The sequence below is a fragment of the Theropithecus gelada genome, chromosome 9 (genome assembly GCF_003255815.1).
Source record: "Theropithecus gelada isolate Dixy chromosome 9, Tgel_1.0, whole genome shotgun sequence".
Taxonomy (NCBI): domain Eukaryota; kingdom Metazoa; phylum Chordata; class Mammalia; order Primates; family Cercopithecidae; genus Theropithecus; species Theropithecus gelada.
In genome coordinates, this window is record NC_037677.1 from 100,037,482 (window position 1) to 100,058,877 (window position 21,396).

The 21,396-nt window shown below is 47.1% G+C and overlaps 1 protein-coding gene across 2 annotated transcripts in view; it reads left to right on the top strand.

Moving 5' to 3' along the window:
• The window catches only part of PDCD11 (programmed cell death 11), a 52,365-nt gene that overhangs the window by 13,053 nt on the left and 17,916 nt on the right, over positions 1 to 21,396 (top strand). For both annotated transcript variants that reach the window (XM_025397153.1, XM_025397154.1), the window contains exons 8-21: positions 2,722 to 2,829; positions 6,439 to 6,645; positions 7,292 to 7,416; positions 7,596 to 7,656; positions 8,326 to 8,472; positions 9,812 to 10,063; positions 11,139 to 11,279; positions 11,893 to 12,087; positions 13,015 to 13,185; positions 14,836 to 15,055; positions 16,466 to 16,615; positions 17,021 to 17,136; positions 18,470 to 19,011; positions 21,083 to 21,145. In XM_025397153.1, coding sequence (XP_025252938.1) covers positions 2,722 to 2,829; positions 6,439 to 6,645; positions 7,292 to 7,416; positions 7,596 to 7,656; positions 8,326 to 8,472; positions 9,812 to 10,063; positions 11,139 to 11,279; positions 11,893 to 12,087; positions 13,015 to 13,185; positions 14,836 to 15,055; positions 16,466 to 16,615; positions 17,021 to 17,136; positions 18,470 to 19,011; positions 21,083 to 21,145 — 2,498 coding nt within the window. The remainder of the gene's footprint in view (positions 1 to 2,721; positions 2,830 to 6,438; positions 6,646 to 7,291; positions 7,417 to 7,595; positions 7,657 to 8,325; positions 8,473 to 9,811; positions 10,064 to 11,138; positions 11,280 to 11,892; positions 12,088 to 13,014; positions 13,186 to 14,835; positions 15,056 to 16,465; positions 16,616 to 17,020; positions 17,137 to 18,469; positions 19,012 to 21,082; positions 21,146 to 21,396) is intronic.

A 21,396-nucleotide genomic window follows, 5' to 3' on the forward strand; every position in this document is an offset into this window, starting at 1 on the left:
TTTTTTTTTTTTTTTGAGACGGAGTCTCACGCTGTCGCCCAGGTTGGAGTGCAGTGGCACGATCTCGGCTCACTGCAAGCTCCGCCTCCCGGGTTCACGCCATTCTCCTGCCTCAGCCTCCTGAGTAGCTGGGACTACAGGCGCCCGCCACCGCGCCCAGCTAATTTTTTGTATTTTTTTATTTATTTTTTTTTTTGAGACGGAGTCTCGCTCTGTGGCCCAGGCTGGAGTGGAAGTGGCCGGATCTCAGTTCACTGCAAGCTCCGCCTCCCGAGTTCACGCCATTCTCCTGCCTCAGCCTCCCGAGTAGCTGGGACTACAGGCGCCCGCCACCTCGCCCGGCTAGTTTTTTGTATTTTTTTAGTAGAGACGGGGTTTCACCGTGTTAGCCAGGATGGTCTCGATCTCCCGACCTCGTGATCCGCCCGTCTCGGCCTCCCAAAGTGCTGGGATTACAGGCTTGAGCCACCGCGCCCGGCCAATTTTTTGTATTTTTAGTAGAGACGGGGTTTCACTGTGGTCTCGATCTCCTGACCTTGTGATCCGCCCGCCTCGGCCTCCCAAAGTGCTGGGATTACAGGCATGAGCCACCGCGCCCGGCCTAACTTTTTTTCAAGCTAGAAAACATTTAGGTCTCTCTTTTTTTCATTAAAATATATATATATTTTGTAGAGATGAAGTCTTACTATGTTGCCCAGGTTGGTGTTGAATTCCTGAGCTCAAGCGATCCTCCCACCCTGGCCTCCCAAAGTGCTGGGATTACAGGCGTGAGTGACCTCGCCCAGCATACTAGCATGACTTTCCTTTTTTTTTTTTTTTTTTGAGACAGAGTCTCGCCCTGTTGCTCAGGCTGGCATGCAGTGGCACGATCTTAGGTCACTGCAGCCTCTGCCTCCCAGGTTCAAGCGATACCCCTGCCTCAACCTCCCAAGTAGCTGGGACTATAGGCATGCACTACCACACCTGGCTGATTTTTGTGTTTTTAGTAGAGACAGGGTTTCACCATGTTGGCTAGGTTGGTGTCAAACTCCTGACCTCAAGTGATCCACCTGTCTGGGCCTCCCCAAATGCTGTGATTACAGGCGTGAGCCACCACACCTGGCCTACTGTGACCTTCTTGAACAGCTTTTTTTCTCTTGGAGGTGGCAGTCAGCTTTGTTTTTGTCATTTGCGAAATTCTTTTCCTATCAGTATTTTTTCCTATACCCTCAACTTATTTTCATCTCGCTACAATTCTGCATGCTTTCAAATCCTTTAAGTAAACTACTGGTTTCTTTTTCTTCCCACCTAGAACCCTTTTTGATGTCCTCCTGCTGTAGGATGGACTAGTTGCTCTGTAGGGCTCCTGCATAGCCGGTTTCCTAGGACTTCCCTTCTGCTCTCTCCTCTATCTCTATTGGAGCCTTCTTTGGTCCCATGTGTTCTTCTTTTTCGGTTTACTTCCTCGTTTTAGTGTGGCACATTATCCAGAAGCATCCTGGGAGAGCCTCTCAACTTTAACTTCCAATTGTCTAGGAAGTTTTTGTTTAGATTGCTGTATTATGAGTGAGGTGCTAAAAAACTGAGCAAGTCTGTGTGCCTGTGTGAGATTGTTGACTGTTTTTTAAATTTTTAAAATTTTTATAATTATTATTTTTTTTGAGACAGAGTCTTGCTCTGTCACCCGGGCTGGAGTGCGATGGCATGATCTCAGCTCATTGCAACCTCCACCATCCAGGTTCAAGTGATTCTCCTGCGTTAGCCTCCCGAGTAGCTGGGACTACAGGCATCCACCACCACGCCCAGCTAATTTTTGTATTTTTGTAGAGACAGGGTTTCACTGTGTTGGCCAGGCTGGTCTCAAACTCCTGAGCTCAGGTGATCCACCTGCCTCAGCCTCCCAGAGTGCTAGGATTGTAGGCATGAGCCACCGCGCCCAGCTTCTTGGTGACTATTTAACTTTCCTGTCAGGAACAGGACTAGCAGATTTAATTTGGACAACCTCCTACTGTGATTGTTATAGGTCTTCTCTGGCATGTTAGATTTCTCTAGAAAGGATCTGACAATCTCCACCCAAGAGGGTCTAAGCCTGGCTGCCTGAGAATGAGTACGAGAAAGGGGCTGGATATTTACGTGATATTTAGAATTTAATTGACATTTTCAGAATTTGCACTTTTCCTGTTTTTTGATTCTGGTAACAGTTTTCCTAGAGAATAGGTTTCATATTTTGTGGGGAGGTAAGAGAGAGGACTTAGTTCTCTGATTTCATTCATCTCCCTCATCACTATCTTTTGAGGGGATTGTCACTTTAGCTTTTTGTTGACTCTGTAGGGTGACTTGGCTTGCTTGTGGTCAGTATCTCCCTTTTGCAAGCCTTTGAGTTTTACCTTCCTATACTGGGCAAGTATGTAAGTAACAATCAATTCCAGTTGTCAGGCTGGCAGTTCCCCAAGGATACATGTACAAAGCTCCTTCCACTCCATGGAGGACTCCCAGAGAGTGGGAGGACTGATGTCCTCTCTTAGCTGGAAGGGAGGTGAGCCTACTAAGAAGGAAACAGCCAGTGCAGGAATTGTTCTGCCGGTTAGTTTTATAGGAAGAAAAGATTGGTAAGAGTTAGCTGGGGGAGGAGAGATACACAGTTAGGGATAATGTGGCATTGAGTGTTTACTGTGAGCAGTGTCTTACATTCGTCGTTCTTTCAAAGAACTTTTTTTCATAACTTGTTCTGTTTATTTCTAGGTGACCCCGTTTGGCCTTACACTAAACTTCCTCACATTCTTCACGGGCATGGTTGATTTTATGCACCTGGATCCCAAGAAAGCTGGAACATATTTCTCAAATCAGGCAGTAAGAAATGTTGAACCTGCATTTTCTTGATTCCAACTGTGGTCCATTTGCTGTCCAGTATCACAGCTAGCTACAGGGAGGACCTAGGACTGCATGCATGCAGGTGTGCAGAGAGGAGACGAGAGGAATAATGAAAAGTGTTATGGAGGCCAGACGCGGTGGCTCATATGCTTGTAATCCCAACACTTTGGGAGGCGAGGTGGGCAGATCACTTAAGGTTAAGAGTTCAAGACCAGCCTGGCCAACGTGGTGAAACCCCGTCTCTACTAAAAATACAAAAATTAGCCGGACGTGGTGGTGTATACCTGTAGTTCCAGCTACTCAGGAACGTGAGGCAGGAGAATTGCTTGAACCCGGGAGGCCGAGGTTGCAGTGAGCTGAGATCGTGCCACTCTATCCAGCCTGGGTGACAGAGTGAGACTCCGTTTCAAAAAAAAAAAAAAAAAAAGTTATGGAAAGAAAGTAAGAAGCTCCCAGGGGCCGAACTGAAATTAGAGAAGGAGCAGGTGGAAAAGGAGGCAACTTTTAGTTTTTACTTCATAGTCTTCCATGTAATTTGATTTTTTTTTTCCTTTGGTATTACTAATTTTTTGTTTTTCTAATTTAAAGTTGTTTAGAAGAATATTTAACATAGGAGAATAAGATACATTTAAACAGCAAAAGGTGATTTTAAAAGTTCTATGAGTAGTATAGATCCAATTTTGAAAAAATATTTTAAAAAGTACCTCTGGTTAAAATACTGGAAGATTATGCAATCAGGTGTTAATAGTGATGAACTCTGGGTGATTTTTCTGTTCTGTTCTTTTCTTTCTTTTCTTTTTTTTTTAGACAAGGTCTTACTCTGTCACCCAGGCTGGAGTGCAGTAGCGCAAACATGGCTCACTGCAGCTTCAGTCTCCTGGGCTCAATTGATCCTCCCATCTCAGTCCTCAGAGTAGTTGGGACCACAGATGCGTGCCACGATGCCTGGCTAATTAAAAAAAAATTCGTAGGCCAGGCATGGTGGCTCACGCCTATAATCCCAGCACTTTGGTAGGCCGAGGCGGGACAATCACAAGGTCAGGAGTTCAAAACCAGCCTGGCCAGCGTGGTGAAACTCTGTCTGTACTAAAAATAATAAAAAAAAAATTAGCCAGACCTGGTGGTGTGTACCTGTAGTCCCAGCTACTCAGGAGACTGAGGCAGGAGAATTGCTTGAACCCGGGAGGCAGAGGTTGCAGTGAGCCGAGATTGCGTCACTGCACTCTGGCCTGGGCAACAGAGCAAGACTCTGTCTCAAAAAAAAAAAAAATTGTAGAGGCAAGGTCTCGCCATGTTGCCCAGGATGGTTTTGTTTTTTTTATTCTTTTTTTTTTTTTTTTTTTTTTTTTTTTTGAGGCGGTGTCTCTCTCTGTCGCCCAGGCTGGAGTGCTGTGGCACGATCTCAGCTCACTGCAAGCTCCGCCTCCCGGGTTCACGCCATTCTCCTGCCTCAGCCTCCCGAGTAGCTGGGACTACAGGCACCTGCCACCTCGCCCGGCTAGTTTTTTGTATTTTTAGTAGAGACGGGGTTTCACCGTATTAGCCAGGATGGTCTCGATCTCCTGACCTCGTGATCCGCCCGCCTCGACCTCCCAAAGTGCTGGGATTACAGGCTTGAGCCACCACACCCAGCCGCCCAGGATGGTTTTGAACTCCTGGGCTCAAGGAGTCCCCCATCTTTGCCTCCCGAAGTGCTGGGATTACAGGTATGAGTCACAACACCTGGCTCCGCTTGTATTTAAATATTCAAGTTTTCTACAATGAACATGGATATTTAGGAAGAAAATCCTAATATATGTTATTCAGAATTTTTTAGAATTCTAAAATGATTTCTTTTTTTAAATAGTAATGTATGCTATAGAGAATTTATGTATTTATTTATTTTTCGAGACAAAGTCACACACTATTGCCCAGAGTGTAGTACAATGGCACAATCACGGTTAATTGCAACCTCAACCTCCCGGGTTCTGGCAATCCTCCCACCTCAGCCTCCTGAGTAGCTGGGACTACAGATGCATGCCACCACGGCCAGCTAATTTTTTCTGCTTTTTGTAGAGATGGGGTCTCGCTGTGTTGCCCAGGCTAGTCTTAAACACCTGGGCTCAAATGATCCTCCTGCCTAGGCCTCCTACAGTGCTGGGATTATAGGCTTGAGCTACTGCAACTAGCTGAGAATTTTTTTTTTTTAAAGTGAAACTAGGGTTTTAAACTACCTAGTGATAATACTGTTAATATTTTCCTAAATCTCTTTTTAGTAATTTTTTTCTCCCTATAATCATTCGTGTGTGGAATTGAGACATTTTACATGTTTTAATGTCATGAAGAGATCAGGCTTTTTCTGTTAGTTTCAGAGGAGCCTTGGATGTAGTGACACTAGTACATGGTTTCTGTTGTATTACAGATATATTAGCTCCTTGGTGTTGAGGGGACTTGAGTAAACTTTCCTGCTAATTTTTGTGTATTTATTTTATTATTATTTTTTGAGACAGGGTCTCACTCTGTCACCCAGGCTGGAGTGCAGTGGCGTGATCATCACTCACTGCAGCCTTGACCTCCTGGGCTCACTCAGGTGATTCTCCTGCTTCAGCCTCCCAAATGGTGCACGCCACCGTGCTTGACTAATTTTTTTTTTTATTTTTTTTTTGAGACTAAGTCTCACTTCGTCACCCAGGCTAGAGTGCAGTGGCACAGTCTTGGCTCACTGCAACGTCTGCCTCCCATTTCAAGTGATTCTTGTGCCTCAGCCTCCTGAGTAGCTGGAAGTACAAGTACGTGCCACCATGCCCGGCTATTTTTTTTTTTTTTTGGAGACAGAGTCTTGCTCTGTTGCCCAGGCTGGAGTGCAGTGGCGCTATCTCAGCTTACTGCAGCCTCCGCCTCCTGGGTTCAAGCGATTCTCCTGCTTCAGCCTTTTGAGTAGCTGGGATTACAGGCGCCTGCCACCACACCCAGCTCACTGCTGGGTTTTTTTTGTATTTTTAGTAGAGACGGGGTTTCACTGTGTTAGCCAGGATGGCCTTCATCTCCTGACCTCGTGATCCGCCTGCGTCGGCCTCCCAAAGAGCTGGGATTACAGGCATGAGCCACTGCTTCCAGCCTAACTTTCTGTTTTTTAAATCTAGAGATGAGGTTTCGCCATGTTGGCTGGGCTATCTCAAACTCCTGATCTCAAGTGATCTGCCCACCTCAGACTCCCAAAATGCTGGGATTACAGGCATGAGCCATGATCCCCGGCCAAATTTTTGTATTTTTTGTTGAGATAGGGTTTCACTATGTGCGCAGGCTGGTCTCTGACTCCTGAGCTCAAGTGATCCACCTGCCTCGGTATCCCAAAGTGCTGGGATTATCAGTGTGAGCCACTATAACTGGCTTGAGTAAGTTTTGATTTAGTCAGACATGGTCCCTATGGGACATTTTGACTTTGTTGCATGCTGCTTGAGTATGGAAGCCAGTTTGAGTACTTACCTACTAAGGATGTGAGTACTCACATACCTGGTTAGCATGTGGAGAGGCTTGATGCCTGGAAGGTCTGCTCTAGGGTGCTCCTGTGTGCCTCCTTCTGCTCACCCTGCCTTTCCTTTTGTCTAGGTGAGGGCTTGCATCCTCTGCGTCCATCCTCGAACCAGAGTTGTGCGCCTGAGCCTGCGCCCCATCTTCCTACAGCCTGGACGCCCACTCACCCGACTCTCTTGCCAGAACCTTGGAACGGTGCTGGATGATGTTCCTGTCCAGGGCTTTTTCAAAAAGGCTGGGGCCACCTTCAGGCTGAAGGATGGGGTTCTGGCGTATGCCCGGGTAAGGAGGCCTCTTTGTTTGGTCAGGGATCTTATCACTGGAAGGACTTTTGGAGCACAGGGGGCCGTTTCTGCTTCTTTCATCCCTTGATGCTAGTTTAGAATTTGTGGATATTGCAGTTCTAATTCCTGTTCATAGTGATTAGAACAATGTCTGTTGACTGTGTTAGGATGCCTTAGAACCAGCTTGCCATATCTGATACTTGGTTAATGGTTAAGTGTAAGGATGAGTTAGGATCCAGACCAGGGCCCAGCAGAGTTTTTCTTAAAGGGCTAGGTCATAAATACTTTAGGCTGTGAGCCCTGTGGTGGTCTCTGTCCTAATTGTTCAATGCTGTTGTTATGGCTTGAAAGCAGCCATAGACAGTACGTAAATGAACGGATGGCTGTATTCCAATACAACTTCTATTTACTAAAACAGGCACTAGGCACAGTTGACTGATCTATGTTCTGGACTTTCTCTGACCTTCCTGAAATTCTGTGATGATAAAGAGCAGTTTTTTAGTGTGAAGAATTACTTAACCCGGCAATCAAAGTACTGTTTTTATGGTACATGATCAGTGTTGAGTCCTCTCTATGGGCTGTAAGGTCTCATTGGCTCAGACCTATTGTCTCTGGCTTGTCCTCAATCACTTGGTACTTTGCAGCTCAGCCATCTCTCTGATTCTAAGAATGTCTTCAATCCTGAGGCCTTCAAGCCAGGGAACACTCACAAGTGTAGAATTATTGACTACAGCCAAATGGATGAACTGGCCTTGCTCTCTCTACGAACGTAAGTCTGTCATTAACAGGTAGGGGTGTAGAGATGTGCGCCTGTACATGTTCATATTCCGTTTCTCCTGGCTGTGCTTGGGGAGGGTTTTCTTTCTTGCCAGCGTGACTGTGGTAGCCCTGAATTTTAGGCAACCTCTGCCCCAGTTTATTTAATTTTGTGTTTTCTCTTTGTCCTAGATCTATTATTGAAGCTCAGTACCTTAGATATCACGACATCGAACCTGGGGCAGTGGTAAAGGTAAGACCTCAAGCATATAATTAGGTACTCCCTCAGTTTCAGGCGTTCCTTAGTTCACATACAGGTGACTGTCAGCTCGTTAGTCCTCATGTTAACACATTGAATGTCATTTTCCTTACCTTTGCCTGCTGACTAGAACTTCTTTCTTTTTCTTTGGGTAACTCGTAATTAATTTCAAGGTAAGATCTTACTAGCACCACCCAGCTACACAATGGCAGTAGATCATAAATCCTGAGATTTGGGATTTGATGGTAGTTAGTAGACCAGATCAAAAGTTAGTCCTGTGATTATTGAGCTTCCTGGAATATTAGTGAGAAGCCAGTTCCAGATACCTGTCCTCTCCAACCATTTGGTTCTAATCGAGCAGCTCCCTTTATATGTAGAGTTTATTCCTTAGGACACCTTGACATAGTCCCTTTCTTTGGGGAATGTATTTTAAGGCACACAGAAAGCACATGCTCACACAGAAAGATGTGAAGGCTCCCACAAATAAAGCTGATGAAATAATCCAGCTCAGGTTGGGGTGTGTGCTTCACCTATATGCCATCTGGAATAACAGGCACAGTTAGCCCAGGAAGGTGGCTGTGAAGGGGAGGTGTGACATGCCTTGTAAGAGGTGGGGGAAAGGCCATTCTTGAGACATTGAGGCAGCTTATCTTTGGACTCTAGGGCATAGTGCTAACCATAAAGTCATATGGGATGCTGGTGAAGGTGGGCGAGCAGATGAGGGGCCTGGTACCTCCCATGCACCTGGCTGACATCCTGATGAAGAATCCAGAGAAGAAGTACCACATTGGGGATGAGGTCAAGTGCCGGGTAAGCCTCCTGAAGGGTCTCTTGGGATTTTGGCTAGACGGGAAGAGAGCAGTTCTCAACTGAAGTTTCTGCCTTTTTCCACAAAGTGAGTGTGTAATGTCTGTAGTGTGTCTAGTACTGTACCTGGCATTGGGAAGAGAAAAGTGAGTCCCTGTTTTGTGTAGTATAATTGGGAGTTAAAATATTCATACATGAAGAGAGAGCAAGCCAGCCTGTGATCTTTTGCCATGTGGCTTGGTGCAGGTGGTGTGCTGTGGTCACACCTGAGAAAGGGGAGGCGAGGGTGGGCTGGAGCAGCCAGAATTGTTGACGTTATCAATAGCGGCTGCCACTAACAGGTATTCTGTGCCAGTTTCTATGCTAGGCATGTGACAGGCATTATTTCATTTAATCCTTGAAACGACCCTAACAATTAAGTACTATTATTTTCATTTTGCAGGTGGGAAAATTAAAGCTTAGGAAAGCCAACCGTCTTGCCCAGAGTCACACAGCTAATAAACGGCAGAACCAGTTTTTGAATGTCAGCTCTGTATGACAATAACGTTTTCTAGATTTCTGGCAGAGGTAGCACTTGAACTAGAAAAGATAGGTAGGATTTGAGAGATTGGGGAGAGCAAAGGGTGTGTTCCAGGCACAGAAATAGCCTTAGTAAAGCTGCGAAAACATGGGTGAGTTACGACAAAGGCTCGAATCCCACGGAAAGCCTCATAGAGTTGTGAAGCTTCAGTATGATGATGCACACGGAGTGCTCCATGAGCAGGCACTTAGCATGTCAGATTTTCCTGTATTCATTTTATTTCATCATTATTGACTCAGCGGAGGTAATGATTGCCCATTGGTGCAAAATTTTACAGTAGTGGGATCAAGAGTTAAACAGAGTTTTTCTGTCTTTAAGGAGATGACCTTCTGAGGGGGTGAAAGACAGTTGCATCTCCATCTTATTTGGTAGCTAATAAACAGCAGTACTAAGGTGGTAAATTGGTTCATCATTGGTTCTGTTAGACTAGATGCAAAGCGCACTAGGAAGGAGCCAAGATGGTGTAGAAGTTAGTGTAACCAAGACTCCACAGAGGTGCCGGGAATGTTGCTTCATGGTCAGGAGAGGGTAGTGTGCAGCAATTTATGGGAGCAATTACATTTGAATTGTAATGTGATTTGTATGCTGCAGATTGTCATACAGCAGGAAGCAAGAAGAATCTGCCACTGAGTTGATTAGAGGAAAAACTATAGCAGGTTCTTGGGGAATGGCCCCATGGCTTTTGGGTTTAAGAGGTTGCAGAGACCAGCTCAGTGGCTCTCATGGTAACAGATAACTTGACAGCCTATGTCCCTCCCCTAGGTTTTGCTTTGTGACCCTGAAGCCAAGAAGCTGATGATGACCCTGAAAAAAACCCTGGTTGAGTCCAAACTACCTGTCATTACCTGCTATGCTGATGCCAAGCCTGGTCTGCAGACACATGGCTTCATCATCAGGGTCAAGGACTATGGCTGCATTGTGAAGTTCTACAACAATGTGCAGGGACTGGTGCCCAAGCATGAGCTCAGTACTGAGTATATCCCTGACCCGGAGAGAGTTTTTTACACTGGCCAGGTAACCCTTCCCCTAGACAGGTCCCCTCTACCCTTGGTGACCCCACAAACACAAATATGAAGGAGCAGTAAGTAGTAGGGCTGCCTTTAAGAGTAGTAGGGCTGCCTTTAAGAGGCTGGGGAAGAGAGCACATGGGGCAGTGGGTATGAGCCGGCTAAATGGAGGAGACGGGGAACAGAACAGGGAGAAAGCCTCGGCGGGTTCAGCAGAAGCTGACAAGCTGATGGGTCTCAGGCACGCATGGAAGAGGTCAGTCTTTACCTGCAATAAACCTGTGCCTCTCGTATCAGAAATTGTTGTGAGGTCACTGTCACCACACGGGGGCAGTGCTGTAAAACTAGTGAGTCTTGGTATCACTAGGAAAAACACTTTTTTATTCCTTTAAATGACTTTAAATGGATAGATAATAATTGCACATATTTATGGGGTACAATGTGATATTTCTTTTTTTTTCTTTTCTTTTTTATTTTTTTCAAGACAGAGTTTCCCTCTGTCACCCAGGCTGGAGTGCAATGGCGTGATCTCAGCTCACTGCAACCTCCACCTCCCAGGCTCAAGCGATTCTCGAGCTTCAGCCTCCCAAGTAGCTGGGACTACAGGCATGTGCCGGCACACCCAGCTAATTTTTGTAGTTTTAGTAGAGATGGGATTTCGCCGTTTTGGTCAGGCTGGTCTCGAACTCCTGGCTTCAAGCAATCAGCCCACCTTGGCCTTTCAAAGTGCTGGAATTACAGGCCTGAGCCACTAAGCCTGGCCACCATGTGATATTTCAATACATGCTTACAATATGTAATGATCAAACCAGGGTAATTATCATCTCCATCACCTCAGAGAGAAAAATAATTTTTAAGACTTGGATGGTACAAAAAAAGTTATTTATGTCTTCTGTTTATCCCAAAGCCTGCCCTGGGAGATTGTGTAGTTCTCAGTGCATTTCTTCTTTTCACCACCTTCTGATCTGATCCAAAGGCTTGGTAGATCTCTCAAGGCCTCTGCAGCACTAGTGGAGGGCATGCTGCAGGGCCTGCAAGGCCTGCTGGGAGGAGTTGGCCAAGCCTGTGTGGTTTCTTGCCAGGTGGTGAAGGTTGCCGTGTTGAACTGTGAGCCATCCAAAGAGAGGATGCTCTTATCCTTCAAGCTGTCAAGTGATCCAGAGCCAAAGAAAGAGCCTGCAGGACACAGTCAGAAGAAAGGAAAAGCCATTAACATTGGGCAGGTACCTGGACTTTTCTGGGCAAGCTTTTTTTATGTTACAGTGGCCTGTAAGACACAGTCAGAAGAAAGGAAAAGCCATTAACATTGGGCAGGTACCTGGACTTTTCTGGACAAGCTATTTTATGTTACAGTGGCAGAGAGCAGGGCACCACTAACACATGGTGTATTGGAACCCATGAAGCGGAAAGATAGAGGTAGCTCGATAAGATTTTGGGGCTAGAGGGGTTCTTGAGAGAGGACGTCATATGCATTCCTTCCTGTGTGTCAGAACAAATGGAAACTGTCCACAAAAGTCCTGTTACAGTGAGGCTTTTCAGCAGTGGACTGCTGACCTCTTTCCTCTTGGGTCCCTAGGGCCAACCTGCAGTTCTGGCTTTTCTGGGGCTCCGTGGAGGAACTTGAGAGAGGAGTGTGATGGGTCCACACATGAGTCCTCGTGCATGTGCACGTGCATGCATGCTGGGTAGTTGGGGTGGTGAGTGGTGTTTGGAAGAAAGCTGCCTCTTAGAGATCCTTGGTGCCGGAGTTTGATGCCTGCAAGCCCTGCCTGATCCAGACCAGGTTGTTCTCTGTTCATGACAAGTGCTATTTTTGTCTTTCTCTTCCCTGGGTAGTTGGTAGATGTGAAGGTTTTAGAGAAGACCAAAGATGGGCTGGAGGTGGCTGTCCTGCCGCACAACATCCGTGCTTTCCTCCCCACATCTCATCTGTCGGACCACGTTGCCAACGGCCCATTGTTACATCATTGGCTCCAGGCAGGTGACATCCTTCACCGAGTCCTGTGTCTGAGCCAGAGCGAGGGGCATGTTGTATCCTTGACTGGTATCTGTGGAACAGAGGAAGGTGGGGGGCCATGGGCGCTTGGATGGGAAATTCTGGGGAAATTAGTTAGAAACCCCATGGGGAAAAGACAGCTATTTGACCTCAGAAATACCTCCACAAAACCAAACCAGTGACGAAGCCTGTGCTGTGGAAAGTAAGAGCAGGCCTGAGTAAGTGCTGCCAGCAGATGCTGTTGGTCAGGGTGGAGTAGCCTGAAAGGTCATAGAGAGGGGGACTTTAGGGGGCTGGAGAAGGAGGCCCAGTGGGCTGCTTGGGAGCACATCTAGCTTTTTGGGGGCTTTCAGTGCTTGCCCCTTGGATTAGAACAATTAATACGGTGGCGTCTGTCCCCCTTTCCTCTTTTTTTTTCACTATGTGCCTTCTCCCCCCAGGGCTATAGGCTCAGGAATATTCCCTTTGGTCTTTGCATAGGTTCTTTGAAGGAGCTTCTGCTCACAGAATGTAAAGTTCATTCTCCTTGGAGTAAAAATGGGCAGGAGAGGGAAAATGAGTTCATCAGTGTGAAGAGGGAGTAGTAGAGGATTGTGTGATGGCTGATCCAGCTGTCAGACCAGGGGGATGAGCCATCCCTTTTTGGTCTCCTCTAGTAATCTGCAGATTAGTGAATCGGGAATGGAATAAAACCGTGATTCTCAGCTGTAGCGTGCAGTTGGGCCATGCAGATGGCTGAGTCACACCAAAGTTTCTAATTCAGTAGGTCTGGGTGGTGCTTGCGAACTTGCATTTCTCCCAGGTTTCAGGCAATGTTGATGCTGCTGGTCTGCACACTTAGAGAATTGCTGTAAGAGCAGAGGTCAGCCTGCAGTTCTGTCTTTCTCTGTGGAGAAAAGAGATGGGAGAGATGGACATTTCATCTGCCCTTTCTGGAACATTCCTTGATGAAGTACCACTAGCTTCTTTGCAGGAAGCCGGCCTTGGTCTCCACAGTAGAAGGTGGCCAGGATCCCAAGAACTTCTCAGAAATTCATCCTGGAATGCTGCTCATTGGTTTTGTGAAGAGCATCAAGGACTATGGCGTGTTCATCCAGTTCCCCTCAGGTCTTAGCGGACTGGCCCCAAAAGCTGTAAGTTCAACTCCATGTACAAGGGCTTTGAGGAGAAATACAAGGTCACAGAACCTGAGGGCGGGTGGGGAGGAATATTCTTTTTTTTTACTTTTTGTATTTCATTCTTCTTCTTATTATTTATTTATTATTTTTTTGAGACAGTGTCGTTCTGTCTCCCAGGCTGGATTGCAGTGGTGTGATCTCTGCTCACTGTAACCTCCGCCTCCTGGGTTCAAGCGATTTTCCTGCTTCAGCCTTCCAAGTAGCTGGTATTACAGGCACCCACCAACAGGCCCAGCTTTTTTTTTTGAATGGTAGAGACAGGGTTTTACCATGTTGGCCAGGCTGGTCTTGAACTCCTGACCTTAAGTGATCCACCCGCCTTGGCCTCCCAAACTGCTGTGATTACAGGTGTGAGCTGCCGCACCCGGCCAAGGATACTTTACTCTTTTGAAAGATTTTCAGGGGCACCACTTAAAGTGTGTGTGACATAAAGGCACCTGGGAGGGGTGAGTGCAGCTGAGCTTTTGGCCCATGTTCCTCTTGCCCAGCTGTGTGACCATCTGGAGGAAGGGACTCCTTTCCCACTCCACACTACACATTGAAGGCCTTGGTCTCCAGTGTGAAGATGACTGCATTTGTTTTTATTCTCAGCACATTTAGACAGGGAAATTGATCATCCTGAGCTACTGAGTACAGGTTTTGCAGACTTCTGAGGTTTTTCAGGTGTTAAGGGACCAGAATGTCCTTGAAATTATTACCCGCCCCCCACCCCCAAATTCCCATGCACTTTTCAGATGGGAACAATCCCAGCAGTCCCCTAGCGGAGCCTCCTAGTGTACCCGGCATGTCAGCTGAGGCCTGGGCGGGGATGGGACTCACCAAAGTCATGGAAGACAGTCGAGCAAATGGCGTGCAGCTGATTGCTGCCGCAGATCGTTCATCAGTATTTCTTCCCCTCTGTAGGCCTGTCTCCCTGGTGTTTTGCCTGGGAAAATCTCATTTGCATCCCCTGCCAGAAACATTTTAAAAATGGTAGCAGAGGGGAGGGCCCCTGAAACAAGCCCAGTGAGGGGCAGAGGGTTCCCGTGGGTTGTTGGGGTGAGGACAGCCCTGGTGTCTGCCTGGCTTGCCGTGAATGTGCCTTCTTGCCCGAGTGCCCTCTCCTGGAGGCTCTGGTTTTTTTGTTTGTTTGTTTTTTGTTTTTTTTTTTTGAGATGGAGTCTCACTCTGTCACCCAGGCTGGAGTGCAGTGGTGTAATCTCCGCTCACTGCAACGTCCGCCTCCCAGATTCAAGTGATTCCCCTGCCCCAGCCTCCCAAGTAGCTGGGATTGCAGGTGCGTGCCACCACTCCTGGCTAATTTTTGTATTATTAATAGAGTCGGGGTTTCAGCATGTTGGTCAGGCTGGTCTGGAACTCCTGACCTCGTGATTCACTCGCCTCAGCCTCCCAGAGTGCTGGGATTACAGGCGTGAGCCACCGCTCCCAGCCAATCCAGAGGCTTTGTTTTTATGGAAGGGGAGTAGAGCTGTGTTCAGAGAGGGCTTGGGGGAGCTTCCTGGGCCCAATTTCCCCCCACTCACATCCCCCTTTCTGGGGACATCAAGTGGGTTGTCTTAATGAAGACCTTTCCTCTTCTCATCTCCTGCCTGTTCTTCTCTTCAGATCATGAGTGACAAATTTGTAACATCCACAAGTGACCACTTTGTTGAGGGCCAGACAGTAGCAGCAAAGGTGACCAATGTGGATGAGGAGAAGCAGCGAATGCTGCTGTCACTGCGGCTGTCGGACTGTGCTCTGGGGGACTTGGCTACCACCAGCCTCCTCCTCCTGAGTCAGTGCCTGGAGGAGCTGCAGGGCGTGCGCAGCCTCATGAGCAACCGAGGTGGGGCACCTGTGGGGCACCTGTGGGGCAGGGGAGACGGGCCAGGGGTGGGAGTATGCGTTGTAAATTACACCTGTTGTTAGGTGAGTTGCTGGGCTTCCCAGAACATAAGAAAAAATTTTTTTGGTTAACTTTTTTTTTTTAATGGAAGTATGACCTGCATAAAGTACACATTATTATTATTATTATTATTATCATCGAGGCCAAGTCTCACTCTGTCACCTGGGCTGGGGTGCGGTAGCGTGATCTTGGCTCACTGCAACTTCCACCTCCCAAGTTCAAGCGATTTTCCTTCCTCAGCCTCTGGAGTAGCTGGGATTACAGGCACCCGCCACCATGCCTGGCTAATTTTTGTATTTTTAGAGAAGACAAGGTTTCGCCATGTTGGCCAGGCTGGTCTCAAAGTCCTGACCTCACGTGATCCACCCGCTCTGGCCTCCCAAAGTGCTGGGATTACAGGTGTGAGCCGCTGCGCCCGGCCATAGTGCATAGTTATTACGTGTGCAGCTTAATCAATGTTTATATTACACCCCTTTAAGATAAAGGCCATTACGAGCATCCTAGATGTCCCCTTCTCCCCACTGCCAGTCCAGAGTCAAAGTTTCCCTTAGTTCTGTGGCTTTATATTTGCATTTGTTGTGAATTCACTCACCTTTTCACCTTTCATTCCTTTATTCAGCAGATGAAATGGAACTGGGACCTGCCAGGCTTTGTAAGGGGTTATTATTCTGACCCTCTTAGACTTTGAACCATTGTGTGGGATTGTTGTAACTTTTTTTTTTTTCTTTTTTTTTTTTTGAGACGGAGTCTCGCTCTGTCGCCCAGGCTGAAGTGCAGTGGCCGGATCTCAGCTCACTGCAAGCTCCACCTCCCGGGTTTACGCCATTCTCCTGCCTCAGCCTCCCGAGTAGCTGGGACTACAGGCGCCCGCCACCGCGCCCGGCTAGTTTTTTGTATTTTTTTTAGTAGAGACGGGGTTTCACCATGTTAGCCAGGATGGTCTCGATCTCCTGACCTCGTGATCCGCCCGTCTCGGCCTCCCAAAGTGCAGGGATTACAGGCGTGAGCCACCGTGCCCGGCCGGATTGTTGTAACTTTAATGGAATTTCATAGCAGGAGGCTTGAGAGGGGACAGTGAAAATTCAGAAACCGAAGGAAAGCCTGTCTTCCTGGTATTTGTTGGCTACTCCCTTGAATTATGGTCAGGTAGGATTAGCAAGGGGCTTAGGTCTGTCTGCCTGTGACAAGAGTTTTCGTGGATACTGAACATTTTTGCAAAAAGTGATTTTACCTTGTCAGTGGTTCCAGTGCTCTACTGTCCTCCATGGTGACAGCACACTGCCAGAGGAAAAGAACAGTGAGAGTGTTGTTTCATGGTACTAATCCGTGTTTCCTTCGGGTCTCTGGCAGACTCTGTGTTGATCCAGACGCTGGCTGAGATGACCCCAGGAATGTTCCTTGACCTAGTGGTGCAGGAGGTGTTGGAAGATGGCTCTGTGGTATTCAGTGGGGGTCCGGTGCCCGACCTGGTCCTGAGAGCCAGCAGATACCATCGTGCGGGTGAGTGCTTCTGTCTTACCCATTGTGGTTGGTGGGAGGACCCTTTGTCCATTGCTCCCTCTCCTGGATATAGAATTTCTAAATACTTAGGGTAGATGAGTTGATTCGGTAGAGATTTTTGGCATGCCTACCTTGAGTGAATGCAGAGGCTTAGGTACGAATCCTTTAATTGTTACAATAGGGTAAATCTAGATTTTTATATATTAGGTTACATAAATTAAGGCCCAACTGAGCTTGAACTATGGGCGATAGACCCTTGGTTTCCCTAATTATGGCCCGCATGGACCCAGGACGTGTGTCCTCTCTGCTTTCTTGGATCTAAGGGGTAGCAACTACACGTGAGAGGTGCTGCTCTCCCTTCACCCTGTTCCAGAAGGATAATCACACTGTGGTTCTGCACTGCAGGGCAGGAGGTGGAATCTGGGCAGAAAAAAAAGGTTGTGATCTTAAATGTTGATCTTTTGAAGTTGGAAGTGCACGTTTCCCTTCACCAGGACTTGGTGAATAGAAAAGCTAAAAAGGTAAGCTTGCTTCTGACTTCCATTTTCGTGGTTTCACATGATGTACCCTTCAACCCCACACTTCCAGTTCAGGAATTCCAACTCAGATGCCTGTAGTGAGGGTAGCCCTATGTCTGGATGGATCCAGGACACCCCCGGTTTAGACCTCTCATCCTGGTGTGGTTCATAGTGCTGATTTCTATTCTGGTTCTGGTGATAAGTTACATGGGCACTCCATCTTTAGGGCCAAACAAATAAATAGTGCAGGAGTGGAGCTGGCTGTGTGGGTAGGGAGTGGCTGGCCTGGGACTCTGACAAGCTCGGGAGTGCATGCCCAGCCCGCATGGGGCTGAGACTGTTCAGTCCTGCCCAATTGTTGCCAGGTGGGAATATCTGGGGCTACTGCTGCTTGATTTTTAAGAGAAGGCAGAATTTGGATTTTTATTTGAAATAAAAGCTGAAAATGTTGGAAACTTATTTTTTTTAAATAAGTTTGGCATGAGCCGAACAGCATGTCTGTGGGCAGTTCAGATCTCCAGGCTGTGCGTCCACACCCTCATCTGCCTTGTCTTCTGGACACTTGTGTGTGACATAAGAATGGGTTTGAGGGAAATCTCAAAATTATTATTTTTCTCTGGGTGATGAATGTATTTGATTATTGTCTAAAGCACTTATTAGGCACCTAGTTGCATAGAGTATGGTGCAGTATAGATACAATCCTTAATTTCTAGTTGCTTACAGTGTTAATAGTTTAGAACAGACAGAGAGAGAATGGAGAGCAATACTAACCTCTCATTCAGTTTTCTAGCAGGACCCTGTACCGTTTTATCACCTGAGGGAAACGGGCATACAAGAGCATGAGCACAATTTGGATTCTGAGGAAAGAGAGGTTAGGTGCCTTGCACACAATAAGCTCTCAGTAATGACTCTATTCATTGCTTGGGTGGAAGAGTGATTAAATTGGGGATGGGGAGCTGCAGGACAGAGTCAGGAACTACAATGTCTGTAAGCTGAGAGAGCTGTTAGAGGTTGCAAGGCTGTGCATCAGAATTATCTCAATAACTTGTAAAATTCAGATTTAGTAGATCTAGGATAGGGTCTTGCAATTTAAGTTGAAAGTAAAACAAAACCAAGCCAAGGTAATTCAGAGGCAGCCCCATGAGTTTAGTGTACAGGAGAGAAAGCTAGGTCCAGGGAGTGAAGGCTAGTCTGTTCCAGCTCAGACCAGCCTTGGGTTCCCTAGCCTTGGGACCCCAGAGGGTTTCCTTAGCTATACCCTGCCCAGTGGGGCCAGGAGTGAGTGACCATGCTGTGTAAACAGGAAAGCAGGGATGGTTGCTTTTCTCTCTTCTAGCTGAGGAAAGGCAGCGAACACCAGGCGATTGTGCAGCACTTGGAGAAGTCGTTTGCCATTGCCTCCTTGGTAGAGACTGGCCACCTGGCAGCTTTCTCCCTTACCTCTCACCTCAACGACACCTTCCGCTTTGACTCAGAGAAGTTGCAGGTGGGACAGGGTGTCTCCCTAACCCTCAAGACCACAGAACCAGGAGTGACTGGCCTTCTTTTGGCTGTGGAGGGGCCGGCTGCCAAGAGGACCATGAGGCCGACCCGGAAGGACTCTGAGACAGTTGATGAGGATGAAGAAGTGGATCCAGCTCTGACTGTAGGAACCGTAAAGAAGCACACCCTCTCCATCGGGGACATGGTGACAGGGACTGTCAAGTCCATTAAGCCCACCCATGTGGTTGTGACTCTGGAAGATGGCATCATTGGCTGTATCCATGCCTCCCACATTCTAGATGATGTTCCAGAGGGCATCTCTCCTACTACCAAACTGAAGGTTGGGAAGACGGTCACTGCCCGAGTGATTGGTGGGCGAGACATGAAGACATTCAAGTATGGAGGCTTGCGGGGGTGGCCTGACTTCGAGGGGAGATTGTTGTTGAGGGAGGACTGGGAAAGTAGGCGGGCTCCAAAAAGTTGCATGTAAGTCAGATTCTCTTTTAGTTAACAAAAGGCATTCACCAAAGAATTGTTTTGCATGATTCTTTTTTTTTTTTTTTGAGACGGAGTCTTGCTCTATTGCCCAGACTGGAGTGCAGTGGCGTGATCTTGGCTCACTGCAAGCTCCGCCTCCCGGGTTCATGCCATTCTCCTGTCTCAGCCTCCCAAGTAGCTGGGACTACAGGCACCTGCCACCATGTCCGGCTAACTTTTTGTGTTTTTAATAGAGATAGGGTTTCACCGTGTTAGCCAGGATGGTCTCCATCTCCTGACCTTGTGATCCGCCCACCTCTGCCTCCCAAAGTGCTGGGATTACAGTGCATGATTCTTTTTAAAAATGTGGAATATATGGTGTGGTTGTTAAGAACGGGTTCGGAGTCAAACCTGGGTTTGAATTCTAGATTAACTGTGACCATGTGGCAGTAGCTACTTGACTCCAAATTTTATTTTCTTACTTTTTTTTTTTTTTGGAAACAGAGTCTCGCTGTCGCCCAGGCTGGAGTGCAGTGGCACGATCTTGGCTCACTGCAAACTCCATCTCCCAGGTTCATGCCATTCTCCTGCCTCAGCCTCCCGAGTAGCTGGGACTACAGGCGCCCATCACCACGCCCAACTAAATTTTTGTATTTTTAGTAGAGACGGGGTTTCACCGTGTTAGCCAGGATGGTCTCAATCTCCTGACATGATCCACCCACCTCGGCCGCCCAAAGTGCTGGGATTATAGGTGTGAGCCACCGCGCCTGGCCTATTTTCTTAATATGTAACGTGAGAATCATGGTAGCGACTACCTTGTAGGGCCATGGTGAAGACTGAAAGAGAGAATGTGTAGTCTGTTCTTTGCCTAGTGAGTTGCCTGCCTCGGTTACTGTGCTGTATACATCTGCAGTTGTCATAATCCATTCTCCACATCCCACCTTAATTATCCTCATTTGCTTTAAATCTTGCGCCACATGTTACTGTAGCAGAAATTACTGCTATAACAAGAACAGCAAAAGAAGAATTCAAAGTCTGGCCAATAATTTGCATATTAATTTCAGTAGCCAACTGTGAGGTCTTCAGTAAGTCATTTATCCTCTAAATAAAGACCTCAGTTTCCTTATTTTTAGAACGAAAGAATTGGAGTATATAGACTGTAAGGAAAATTGTTTTCAGGATCTGATATGACAGTCCTAAAAGATCAGGCCAGGCACAGTGGCTCACGCCTGTAATTCCAGCACTTTGTGAGGCTGGTGGATCACCTGAGGCCAGGAGTTCGAGACCAGCCTGACCAATATGGTGAAACCCCTTCTACTGAAAAATCAAAAACTAGCCGGGCACAGTGCCCATAGTCCCAGCTACTCGGGAGGCCGAGGCAGGAGAATCACTTGAACCCGGGAGGCGGAGGTTGTAGTGAGCTGAGATCATGCCATTGCACTCCAGCCTGGGCAAGAGAGTGAGACTCTGTCTCAAAAAAAAAAAAAAAAAAAATCGGATGAGGCTGGGTGTAGTGGCTGAACCCTGTAATCTCAGCACTTTGGAATGATGAGGGAGGTGGAAAACTTGAGCCCAGGAGTTCAAGACCTGCCTGGGCAACATGGTGAGACCCCATCTCTACAAAAAATAAAAATAAAAATTAGCCGGGCATGGTGGCATACACCTATAGTCCCAGCTACTTGGGAGGCTGAGCTGGGAGGATTGCTTGAGCCCAGGAGGTTGAGGCTATTCCAGCTTGGGTGACAGAGTGAGACCTTGTCCCAGAAGGAAAAAAAAAAAAAAAGATCAGATGAACCTACTCCTTACTATTAACTGCAAAGGTTGGGGATGGAAACTTTCAGCCTGACACATCTTCCTTCAGTGGTGGTGTGACAGTGGAACAGGGTGCTTTTGTGAGCTTGGTTTGGTGGAGAGTAGAGAGAAATCCTGACCTACAGATTACTGTGTTACAGAGATGAAGAGAAATGATTCAGCTTATTTGTTTCTCCAGGTTTCTCCCAATAAGTCACCCCAGATTTGTTCGAACCATCCCGGAGCTGAGTGTTCGGCCAAGGTGAGGGGGACGTTAGCAGCACTGTCTCATGGAAGGAGCACTGGGCTTTGGAATTAGGAATCCTGAGTTAGAATCTTGATTTTACCAGTGTTAGGATTTATTTTTGCCTTTCTCTGTCCAAGTTTTCTTGTTTCTCCAGTGGGGGTATTTGGTTCTCTTAGGGCTAGAGGGATCATATGAAAATTAATGCAAAAGCTGTGTACAGGTTTTAATAACCAGTTTAAAGCCTGGTTTCAGTTCTGTTTGTCAGC